The sequence below is a fragment of the Somniosus microcephalus genome, chromosome 26 (assembly GCF_052327205.1).
Source record: "Somniosus microcephalus isolate GS21.2 chromosome 26, FLI_Smic_1.0, whole genome shotgun sequence".
In the NCBI taxonomy this organism is placed as follows: domain Eukaryota; kingdom Metazoa; phylum Chordata; class Chondrichthyes; order Squaliformes; family Somniosidae; genus Somniosus; species Somniosus microcephalus.
This window is the reverse complement of record NC_141012.1, coordinates 20,171,766-20,183,918: the sequence shown is the minus strand read 5'-3', so window position 1 is coordinate 20,183,918 and position 12,153 is coordinate 20,171,766. Positions and strand designations below refer to the sequence as shown.

The window sequence follows — 12,153 nt, the reverse complement described above, 5'->3', positions numbered from 1 at the left end:
TGAATATAGGGAGTTAGGAGGTAAATTAAAAAATAGGACCTCAAAAGGTAGTAATCTCAGGATTGCTACCAGTGCCATGTGCTAGTCAGAGTAGAAATAGAAGGCTATTTCAGATGAATACGTGGCTACAGGAATGGTGCAAGGGGGAGGGATTCAAATTCCTGGGACATTGGAACCGGTTCCGGGGGGAGGTGGGACCAGTACAAACTGGATGGTTTGCACCTGGGCAGGACCAGGACCGATGTCCTAGGAGGAGTGTTTGCTAGTGCTGTTGGGGAGGGTTTAAACTAAAATGGCATGGGGTTGGGAACCTGTGCAGGGAGACAGAGGAAAGGAAAGCAAGGGTAGAAGCAAAAGACAGGAAGGAGAAAAGCAAAAGTGGAAGGCAGCAAAATCAAGTGTGTAAATCAAACAGGGCCACAGTAAATAATAATTCTAAAAGGACTAAGAGTGTTAAAAAAACAAGCCTGAAGGCTTTGGCCTAGAAATTTAGTGGGCTACGCCACCCGTTAGCACCTTAAGAGGGCGCTAAGTGGGTCGGAAGCCACTGGCCACGCCTCCTGCTAATTTCAGCGGGACGCTAATGGTGGCGCTTGCCGTTAGCGCTGCGCCACTACCGATGACGTCATCGGTGTGCGCAGCGCCCCGCTGACGCCCCGGCCGCGATATTAGGAAGCTCCCCCTGATTTACCGTCGGATGCTATGTGCGACCGGTTCAGGGGGGCCTTCCTGCGGCAGTAGAGGCACAAATTAAAGGAGGTGCGTGGGGCGGCCATTTTTGTTGCTGGCCACCTGCCAGCACCTCTCCGCGCTGCCGTCCCCAGCCTCCTGATCCCCCCATCTCCTCGGTGCCGGGCTCTTTTGCCGGCACTCGCGATCCTCGAGAGGCCCAGCTGGGCCCCAGATCGCGCAGAACAAGGCCCCTCCCCTTTAAGTAGGGGAGGAAGGCCTGTAGTACCGCAGCGCGACGTGCCGCAGCGTGTGGCGCTGCAGCACGTTGCGCTACGATATTCAGTTGCAGCGCCCCAAGAGGGATGCGGGGTGCCTCCAGTAGCGCCGCGCTTCCCTCTGGGGCGCTCCAAATGAATTTCCGGCAGGCGGCCGCGAATGCTTCCGGGGCGCTACATTTAGCGCCCGGGCGAGGCTGGCGCCCCAAACGGGGCTATAGTGAATTTCTAGGCCTTTGTGTCTTAATGCGAGGAGCATTCGTAATAAGGTGGATGAATTTGCTGCGCAAATAGATGTAAACGGATATGATATAATTGGGATTCGGAGACATGGCTCCAGAGTGACCAAGGCTGGGAATTCAACATCCAGGGGAATTCAATATTCAGGAAGGACAGGCAAAAAGGAAAAGGAGGTGGGGTAGCATTGCTGGTTAAAGAGATTAACACAATAGTAAGGAAGGATATTAGCTCTGATGATGTGGAATCTGTATGGGTAGAGCTGAGAAATACCAAGGGGCAGAAAACATTAGTGGGAGTTGTATACAGACCCCCCAAACAGTAATGCTGAGGTTGGGGATGGCATTAAACAGGAAATTAGAGACGCATGCAATAAGGGCACAGCAGTTATCATGGGTGACTTTAATCTACATATAGATTGGGCTAACCAAATTAGTAACAATACTGTGGAGGAGGAATTCCTAGAGTGTATATGGGATGGTTTCCTGGGCCAATATGTCGAGGAAGCAACTAGAGATCAGGTCATCTTAGACTGGGTATTCTGTAATGAGAAAGGATTAATTAGCAATCTTGTTGTGCGAGGCCCCTTGGGGAGGAGCGATCATAATATAATAGAATTCTTCATTAAGATGGAGTGTGAAGTAGTTGACTCAGAGACTAGGGTCCTGAATTTAAATAAAGGAAACTACGATGGTATGAGGCGCGAGTTGGCTAGGATGGATTGGGGAACGTTACTTAAAGGGTTGACAGTGGATAGGCAATGGTAAACATTTAAAGATCGCATGGATGAACTACAGAATTTGTTCATCCCTGTCTGGCATAAAAATAAAACAAAAAAGGTGGCGCAACCGTGGCAATTATGGATAGCATTAGATCCAAGGAGAGGACATATAAATTGGCCAGAAAAAGCAGCAAACCTGAGGATTGAGAACAGTTTAGGATTCAGCAATGGAGGACAAAAGGATTAATTAAGAGGGGGAAAATAGAGTATGAGAGTAAGCTTGCAGGGAACATAAAAACTGACTGTAAAAGCTTCTATAGATATGTGAAGAGAAAAAGATTGGTGAAGTCAAGCATAGGTCCCCTACAGTCAGAATCAGGGGAATTTATAATGGGGAACAAAGAAATGGCTGACCAATTAAATACATACTTTGGTTCTGTCTTCACAAAGGAGGACACAAATAACCTCCCAGAGATGTCGGGAAACATAGGGTCTAATGAGAGGGAGGAACTGAATGAAATCAGTATTGGTAGGGAAATTATGTTAGGGAAATTGATGGAATTGAAGGCCGATAAATCCCCACGGCCTGATAATCTACATCCTAGGGTACTTAAGGAAGTGGCCCTAGAAATAGTAGATGCATTGCTGGTCATCTTCCAAAATTTCGTCCCATGGATTGGAGGGCAGCTAATGTAACCCCACTATTCAAAAAAGGTGGTAGAGAGAAAACGGGGAATTACAGACCAGTAAGCCTGACATCGGCAGTGGGGAAAATGCTAGAGTCCATTATAAAAGATGTAATAGCAGAGCACTTGGAAAGCAGGGACAGGATCGGACAAAATCAACATGGATTTACAAAAGGTAAATCATGCTTGACTAATCTACTGGAATTTTTTGAGGATGTAACTGGTAGAATAGATAAGGGAGAACCAGTGGATGTGGTGTATTTGGACTTTCAGAAGGTTTTCAATAAGGTCCCGCATAAGAGATTAGCGCGTAAAGTTAAAGCACATGGGATTGGGGGTAAGGTACTGACTTGGATAGAGAACTGGTTGGCAGACAGGAAGCAAAGAGTTGGAATAAACGGGTCTTTTTCCGAGTGGCAGGCAGTGACTAGTGGGGTACCACAGGGATCGGTGCTCGGACCCCAGCTATTCACAATATATATTAATGATCTAGACGCGGGAACTAGATGTAATATCTCCAAGTTTGCAGACGACACAAAGCTGGGTGGGCGTGTGTGCTGTGAGGAGGATGCAGAGAAACTCCAGTATGATTTGGACAGGTTGGTTGATTGGGCAGATGCAGTATAATGTGGATAAATGCGAGGTTATCCACTTTGGTGGCAAAAACAGGAAGGCAGATTATTATCTGAACGGCAATAGATTGGGAGAAAGGGAAGTGCAATGAGACCTGGGTGTCCTTGTGCACCAGTCGCTGAAAGTAAGCATGCAGGTGCAGCAGGCTGTTAAGAAGGCAAATGGTATGTTGGCCTTCATAGCGAGAGAATTAGAGTACAGGAGCAAGGATGTCTTGCTGCAGTTGTACAGGGTCTTGGTGAGACCACACCTTGAGTATTGTGGGCAGTTTTGGTCGCCTTATCTGAGGAAGGGTGTTCTTGCCATGGAGGGAGTGCAGCGAAGATTCACCAGCCTGATACTTGGGATGGCAGGAATGACGTATGAGGAAAGATTGGTTCGATTGGGATTATATTCGCTGGAGTTTAGAAGAATGAAACGTATAAAATTCTAACAGGACTAGACAGTAGATGCAAGGAGGATGTTCCCGATGGCAGGGGAGTCCAGAACCAGGGGTCACAGTCTAAGGATAAGGGGTAAGCCATTTAGGACAGAGATGAGGAGGAATTTCTTCACCCAGAGAGTGGTGAACCTGTGGAATTCTCTACCACAAAAAAGGCAGTTGCGGCCAATTCATTAAATATATTCAAGAAGGAGTTAGATATATTTCTTAAGGCTAAAGGGATCAAGAGATATGGGGAGAAAGCAGGGACAGGGTACTGAATTTGGATGATCTACTCCTGCTCCTATCTTCTATGTTTCTATTTTAGCCATATTTTTTTTTTTTTTTTTTAAAGACACTTGCCAAATCGCATCATCCCTGCGAGGTCACTCTGTGATATCTCTGACAGTTAACATTCCAGACAGGTCTTTTGAAATCAATGGGGCCCTTAGCTTCAGACCAGCCTGAAAACTGATCTGGAGCTGTTCCACCTTGGAACAGCACGCTCACATCGAGGAATGCACACACTCTTCTTGTTAGTTATGCCATACAGCAGCTGGACAGCAGACTTGGGGGTGGAAATTGGTTATGATCCATTTCTGGGTTGATAACCAATGGCGCACCAAGAACCCCAACTGGGAGGCCCGAGATAGCCCCAAAATTGGTTCACAGGCCTCATGAACATTAATTGGCTGAGTTACTGATGCCTGGTGCACTGCACAGGCAGCTTACGCATTTACTAAGATGAAATTCGAGCCGCTTGGCTCGCTGGCAGCGTCCCGAAGTTCAGTCCGGGGGGGGGGGGGTGAGGTTAAAGTCACAAAAGGGCGGGTGCCGTGGCAGGCAGGGCCAGGCACTTACTCCGCTTATCGGAAATTCATTTCCCAAAGGGGTCCTTAAAAGGGAATAGTCCCCTCATTAACATATGCAAGGTACCTAAAGCCCATTTCAGGCGGCTGGCTGCGCCGCTTAAAAAGTGGACCTGACAAATTGAGCAGTGGCCCGAACATTAGTGCAGATTGTGTGCGGGCCATCCCACTGCTAAATTAGTCATCATTGTGACCTGTTTTATGTCCAAAAAACAGCTGCAACACACACTGATTTCTACCCCTTCATCTAGCAGGTCTCTGGTATTAAACAAACATCGGACTGCCCACCACCCCCACCACCAATAAAAGTCCAATTTTTTTTTTTTTAAAGATAGTACCATTACCTTTATATTAACATTGTGGGAGTACTAGGAATAAAAAATACTGCCCCTGGACTTTCCTACCCCTTGAAGTGTTTGATGAGGAACTGTCTTTCAAATGTAGCTTGTGGAAATGTTACAGTGAATAGATGTACACAGAAAACATGACGGCATCTCAAGTAATAGTTTCACAACAGAAGGGGCTAATGATTGGGTTCATATCAATTGATCAACTACTGAGTACTCTAAAAGGTAAACACACAATTTTACTTCCTTACTTTCAGTACTCCGTCCCTAGTTTCTTCAATTACTGTATCTGTGCCTGGCCAAGTCTGAAGTCCTGGAACTAAATTATCCTCGACCAGTGTAAGAGACTTTTCTAAAGTTGTCCTTGCTTCTTTATATCTAGAAAGAAAAAAATGTAACTTTAAATGTGGCAATAGAAAATAGAAATATATCTATCTTTGTGTACCTTTGCGTGGTATGTAAAAGTACTAAAACGAAAATATTTTTCATATTTTTGGATAATTCTTTATCAGCGGAGGCACAAACTTCCAGTCATCAGATGTCTATAAACTATGGTGATGAAGTATTTGTAGCCACGCCCACTGGAGAAAGTTCCCAAACAGAAATGGCTGAATTCGCAGAAAGTTGGGTCATCTGTTTTGCAAATGCAGATAAGAACTGCTGTAATTCAGTAGATTGGTAAAGTTCAACAATTGTCAAGAGAAAATCCTGTACCTCCATCGTAAAATCTGAAGCCAAATGGCTAATGCCTTTATAACTTTTTCTGCTGATCAGAAACAAACTAGGACAAACTGTAAAATGGAGCAACAATACTGCATTTTATAGCTTTAATTTTTTTCTATTGGCATTTTGTAAATAAAGTGTTTGAATTCTCCTCTTCCCAGGCTGCAGACGACGAATGAGTTTCAGAATCAAAAAGAAAACAATGCTCAACTTCTCATTCAGTAATTAAAATACTGCAAGTTACTAGAAAGGTTAAATTTTATGTCGGCTAGACTTTTTTTCTATTTTCCATATCACTCTCTTTATGGACTGGATTCAGGAATTATGCCTTTGGAATGCAAAATTGCAAATGTCACTCCATTGTTTAAAGAAGGGCGGGAGGAACAAAGTAAATGCAGACCTGTTAGTTTCACATCAATTGTGGGAAAGTTATTGGAATCTATCAGAGTTGAGGTACAATTCAGCCATGATCTAATTGAATGGCAGAATAGGCTTGAGGGGATGAATGGCCTGTCCTCTCCTGTTCCTTTGTTTCCAATGTCTTCCCCCAGTGCCCTAAATTATGTACAAATTTGGGCTGTGGCTCACATCCATAAGGATCTGGATTGAAACTGCTCCAACTGATTTTACATAGAAGTCTCTTACAGCAGCAGACAAGGATACTTTCATTCCTTCAGTCTGGACGGAATATAAACCCAGCTGTTTGTGGTGTAAGGATGATGTGAACACCAACAGCAACTTATTAACATTTCTTGATGCTCAGAAACAACAGTGTAGATGTGTCCCTTCAAGCATTTGAAACGGATTTCTTCACAGATGCTTGCGACGATACCTATTTCCCATGAAGTTATAATTTTCACCCCTGAAATGAACTTTTGAACAGATTGCATTTCAGAAAATGAAGTAGCTTGGTTCTTAGAGGGGTTCAATCACATTCACTGTTACAATGGAGGGGGGGGGGGGGGAAATTACCAAAATAAACCTCAAAAACAGTAATTACATACATCTGTCTTTAAAAATCTGCAGTATATTACAAATAATCCCATCAGTATGTGATGTTGACCAGTACTTTTCTACAAATACAGTGGCTGTCAGGCAGTGTGCTGTAGAAAAGGTATCTTCACATTAAGGTACAGATAGTCAATACATTCATCTCAGGGCTACATTAACACAAATTGTTTCAATCTAAAAAATGCTTTTCATAATTTCTGGAAAAAAACTTTTTCCGGGTCAAGTTGGAAACTGACATTTGAATCTTATTCAACTTATTTTTGATCTTTTTCCTTTCTCATCTTCCTTCTTGGCTCCTCAACATTTTGATTCAAAAATGTCAACAGGGGTTATAAAAGTTTATCGTACAGAACCAAGGCCTAGAAATTCATTGACGCCACTTTTGGGGCGCTAAAGTGGGGCGTCCGCTAAAGTTTGCGGCCGCCGCCAAATCTATGCCACTTCTCCGATATTCATTAGCTTCGCCCTACTAGTTCGGGCGAGCGCTAAAACTGCTGCTGGACGCCTCTCTTTGGGCGCTAAGCCGGAGGTGGTGATCGATAGCGCCGAGGCCGGGCGCAGCGCAGGTGCGGCCATCTCGTGATTGACAGCAGACACCCTGGCGCCGGCCAGCTCTTAAGGGGGAAGGGTCGACTGTGTCTGCTGCCACGCCCTGGATAGTGGAACCCTCCAGCTAGGCCTGAACACTGCTGCTGGACCCAAATAGCGCCTGAAGACATGGCGAAGGCCCGTGAACATGCGCAGCGCTTCTCAGAGCGTGATCTGAGTGTGCTGCTTGCTGCTGTGGAGAAGAGGCGCCATGTTTTGTACCCGGACAATGGCAAGAAGGCGACGGTCCGTGTCTACAGGAGAGCCTGGAGGCATGTCGCCAGCAAGCTGTCAGCCAACAGCGACGTCCCCAGGACCGGTGCCCAATGCCGCAAAAAGTTAAATGACCTCACACGCATTGTCAGGGTGAGTACCCTTTCCAATGACCTCCTCATCCTTGCATGTGCACCTCACATTATGGGCAAAGGGACCTGAAAGCTCTAATGGCCAGCCTTCATCCAGCAGCTATGGGACAGGCATGAGCATCAATTGCACATTCTGCACTTAACACACTGGCCAAGCTATTCCACCATGGGAGACAGTGCACACCAGATCATGGCGACACACTGGCCAAGCTATTCTACCATGGGAGGCAGTGCACACCAGATCATGGCGACACACTGGCCAGGCTATTCCACCATGGGAGGCAGTGCACACCAGATCATGGCGACACACTGGCCAGGCTATTCCGCCATGGGAGGCAGTGCACACAAGATCACGGCGACACGCTGTACTTAGAGGCCGTCCTTTCTCTTGCAGGCCAAGCTGGCGAATAATCGCAAGAGCCAGACTGCGACCGGGGGAGGCCGACCCCATATCCAGCCACTCACCGACCTGCAACATCGCGTGGAGCGCCTCATGGGTGGCCGGGTGATTGGGCCCGTTGCATGTGGAGATGCCGACCCTGTTCTGGGCAGCAATGGTAAGGACATCACCTTTTGCGCCTCTCTCGTCCCACTTGCGCATCAGATCTACATCCTTTGCCACTGTCCGACCAATGCGCTGAATGCCACCACTCATGCATCCTGCACTGACACCCTCTCCTCACTCTAAAGCTACTCTTGTGCCTTCCTGCTTTCAGATGGTCAAGAGGAGGTCCCTCAACTTGCCAGTGACAGACCCTCCGAGGAGGAGCAGGAGGAGGAGCAAGAGGAAGGCGGCCCATCAGGGGAACCCTCAGCCGCGGCCACCCAGGCCAATGTAGGGGACACGTCTTCCCTGGAGGGCAGCGTGGCGGAAGTGTCGAAGGGGAGGGGAGCTCCTGGGACCTGCGCGCTGCAGAAAGGCGGGAGGGGGGTGGAAGCTCGGCGGCCTTCTCCCCAGAGGGGGATGCGTCGGAGGGGAGTCCAATTGCTGGGCCCAGCGGCCTCCAGCAACACAGGAAGGGTCGGCCAGCTCGGCGGCCTTCTCCCCAGAGGGAGAGTCCGGCCTCCAGTCAGGAGATGCTCTTCGCCGAGGAGATGGAACGCCTCGAAGACTTGTCCGCGGACTCGGAGCGCCGGCACACGGAGCTCATGGCGGCAGTGGCACGGTTGCCTGAGTCCATCGATTCCCTCTCTCGGAGTGTGGCCGAGTTCGGGCCCTTAGAGGCCACCAGTCGGGCGGCATACCGGGCAGATCTGTCAGCGACTGGCCAGGTGATCAGTGGTGCCGTCCAGTCACTGGCTGCTCTGCTGCGGTCAGTGAACAGGTCAACACGGGCACTCACTGCTGCCACACTCGCTGTGTCAGCCAGGCATCGCCAGGGCACCCGGCGCGCTGCAGCAGCACAGCGGTCTGTCCCTCGGCAGAGTGGTGCGCATGCTGCAGTGCTGGCCCGGGCGAGTGCCAGTGTCTCAGGCGACCAGCGAGCGCCTGCCATCCGCCAGCTTGCCCCCATTCCTCCAGCTGCCACTGCCACTCCCCCAGTGGAGCTGCCAGGAGCTGCTGCAGCGACTGATGCTGGCCAGCCACAGCTGCAGCAATCAACAGCCGCCCGCTCGACGGTCAGACCTCGACTAGGCCGACCCCCAAGGGCATCTGCCGTCACGACATGTGCCCCTCAGGAGCCTGCCCCCAGCCTTGCAGCAGCCAATGGCCTTACTTTGAGGCGGAGCAGCAGGGCGGGCAGGGGCCATCCAAAGATGGCCAAGGCATCGCCCTAGCGGGCCAAATAGTCGAATGTGTGGCCATTTGTGTTTGTTTCTTGAGGCCGAGAATTGGATGTTTGTTTTTTGAAGGCCGATGATGTGATGTTTGTTTCTGACGAAGGCCGAGAATGACGGCCATTTTAGTTGCCCTATTTTGTTAATCCTCTCCAGGTTGTGGGAGCGAGTAATGTGTTTGAGTGTTTTTTGGGGGTTTCGTCTGTTTTTGGTTTTCATGTGGGAAGGGCCCAGAGTTTGTACAATAAAGCATTTTATTTATTCACATTGTCCATGTTTGATCTTTGAAGTGTTTGTTGCCTTAACCGGCTGAGGGCTTGCGGAGCGGCTGCAATCATGTTCTATCATTGGCACAAGCCATTCCCTGACAGGGGGCCTAGAAGTGACGTTCAATAAGCCGACGACGGGCGGCCCTTGGACCTTGTGCGTCCCTCCTGGGCTGGTACTCCTCGTCCTCGTCGTCCTCATGCTCCTCCTCCTGAGGTGGTGGTCCAACGTGAGGTGGCAGTGCCCGAGTCCTGCGGATAGCCAGGTTGTGCAGCATGCAGCAAACGATGACGAATTGGGAGACTCGATCCTGCGAATACTGGAGGGCTCCCCCGGAGCGATCGAGACAGCGGAACCGTTGCTTGAGCACGCCGATTGTTTGTTCTATGAGGTTCCTCGTCGCTTGATGGCTCTCGTTGTATGCCTCTTCAGCAGGGGTCGTGGGCGCACGGAGTGGGGTCATGAGCCAGGTACACAAAGGATAGCCTTTGTCCCCGATAAGCCATCCTCTTGGGGGAGGCTGTGCCTGGAACATGTCAGCCACAGTTGTCTGTCGCAGGATAAAGGCATCGTGGCTGCTGCCTGGAAAGCGAGCATTGACAGCTAGGATGCGCTGCCTGTGGTCACACACCAGCTGTACATTGAGGGAATGGTAGCCCTTCCGGTTGCGGTACTCCTCGGCATGCTCAAGAGGTGCCCGCAAAGCCACATGCGTGCAGTCAATGGCGCCCTGCACCATGGGGAAGCCCGCTATTCTTGCAAACCCCACTGCACGCTGCTGCTGCTTGTCCAGGGTCATGGGGAAGGAGATGAATTGATGTCTCCTTCTGAAAAGGGCTTCGGTCACCTGGCGGATGCAGCAATGCACGGCGAACTGGGAGATGTTAGCGATGTCCCCAGTAGCGGATTGGAAGGAGCCGGAGGCATAGAAGTTGAGAGCCACCGTCACCTTCACTGCCACCGACAGAGACGTCCTGCGCATCAGCTGTGGCTGCAGATCTCTCTGAAGCAGCCGGCAGATGTCTGCAACCACCTCCCTTCGGAATCGCAGCCTAACACACATCGCGGCAGACATGGTCAGATAGGAGGTCTGCTGGCGGTATACCCTGGGTGGGTAAGGCCTCAGTTGGCGACGCCTGTTGCCCCCTCTGCGTCTAGCCAGGGCTGCCACTCTCTCACGGCGTCTGTAAGCCCTTCTGGCATAAGGCTGAAATTCAGCGTTGCCACCCAATGCAGCCCCCATTATATGCTGGCAAACACGGAGCTCTGAATGAAGGCAAAGATAATTGGTAAGCTCTGGCCTGAGCCAAAAATACCTGTCCAAGTGTTGGTCCAAACCAGTAAACTCTCCTCCTTGGTCTCTGTCCAAAAAACCGTTGCACAAGAGTGAATGCTGCAAAATGGCTGGCCTTTATACTGCTGGGTAAGTGCCCTTTAATTTGCGCTCCTCGCGGCCCGGCTGGCCTGTGTACCGTTCCACTTCACAGTCGCTCAGGCCGCCCGGCGCACAATGGGCCGGCGCGAGTGAAGTTCCGGTTTGGGGCGCACAAAGGGCGTTGCACTATTAAATGACGTCATGATCTGCGCGAGCAGCAGGGCGCGCGCTAAGACTTTGCGCCGGCGCTAAATGTGTCCTGAAGTTGGGGAGAGGCGCAGATCGCGCTGCGCCCGGGCGATAAGCGCCTAGCGCTCGAGATCTACTCCTCCTAAGGCGCTAACGGCTGGCGCGCCCAACTGAATTTCTAGGCCCAACTTCCTAAAATTACCCCTCTCCCCATAATTCCATCCTTAATCACAACAGCACACCACACTCCCCAAAGCCTCTCCATCACCCACAAGGCACAATTCAGGTGTGATTGTCAACTCTCAACTTGCCTGGATGACTGCAGCTGCAACAACACTCAAGAAGCTCAACACCATCCAAGACAAAAAAGTCTGCTTAATTGGTACCTCGTCCACTAGCCTGAACATCCACCCCTCCACCATCAGCGTACCATGGCTATAAAGTATACTATCTACAGGATGCACGGCAGCCACTCGCCAAAGCTTCTTCGGCAGCACCTCCAAAACCTGCAACGTCCACCACCTAGAAGAACAAGACCAGCAGGTGCATGGGAACATCATCATTGCCAACTTCCCTTCCAACAGTGGAATTGAGCAATACAGAAAAAGGAAAATCCAAGATTCTATGCCTGGTTTGCGCTGATTTAGCTGATCTCGGTCAGGATGATCGTATAATACAACAATTTACCTCACCACCCAGGCATTAAGAAGGGAGGAATAAAAATCAGCCAGGTATCCTGGTCCCATCACTATCCAGTGACTGCTGCTGGAAAGTGTGCATGTGCAGTCATCAAATAAGGCTGGATCATGCCCAGCTGTGATGCTCCCTACAATTAAATTGTCTGCACATGCTCATATCACAGATAAAGAATAGCACTTGCGTGATGGCACCTGGTGCTTATGGAACTGTGCGCCAACATGATGAGTCACCATCTTCAAAATAGAATGAGGAAATTTGGAAGGAAGCTTTTCCATTCAAGCTCAATCTTTCATGGC

The 12,153-nt window shown here is 49.6% G+C and overlaps 1 protein-coding gene across 4 annotated transcripts in view; it reads right to left on the bottom strand.

Annotated features, from left to right (window-relative positions):
* Positions 1-12,153, bottom strand: part of LOC147100335 (uncharacterized) — a 120,957-nt gene that overhangs the window by 47,332 nt on the left and 61,472 nt on the right. For all 4 annotated transcript variants that reach the window (XM_085967943.1, XM_085967942.1, XM_085967941.1 and 1 more), the window contains one exon: positions 5,113-5,239. In XM_085967943.1, coding sequence (XP_085824069.1) covers positions 5,113-5,239 — 127 coding nt within the window. The remainder of the gene's footprint in view (positions 1-5,112; positions 5,240-12,153) is intronic.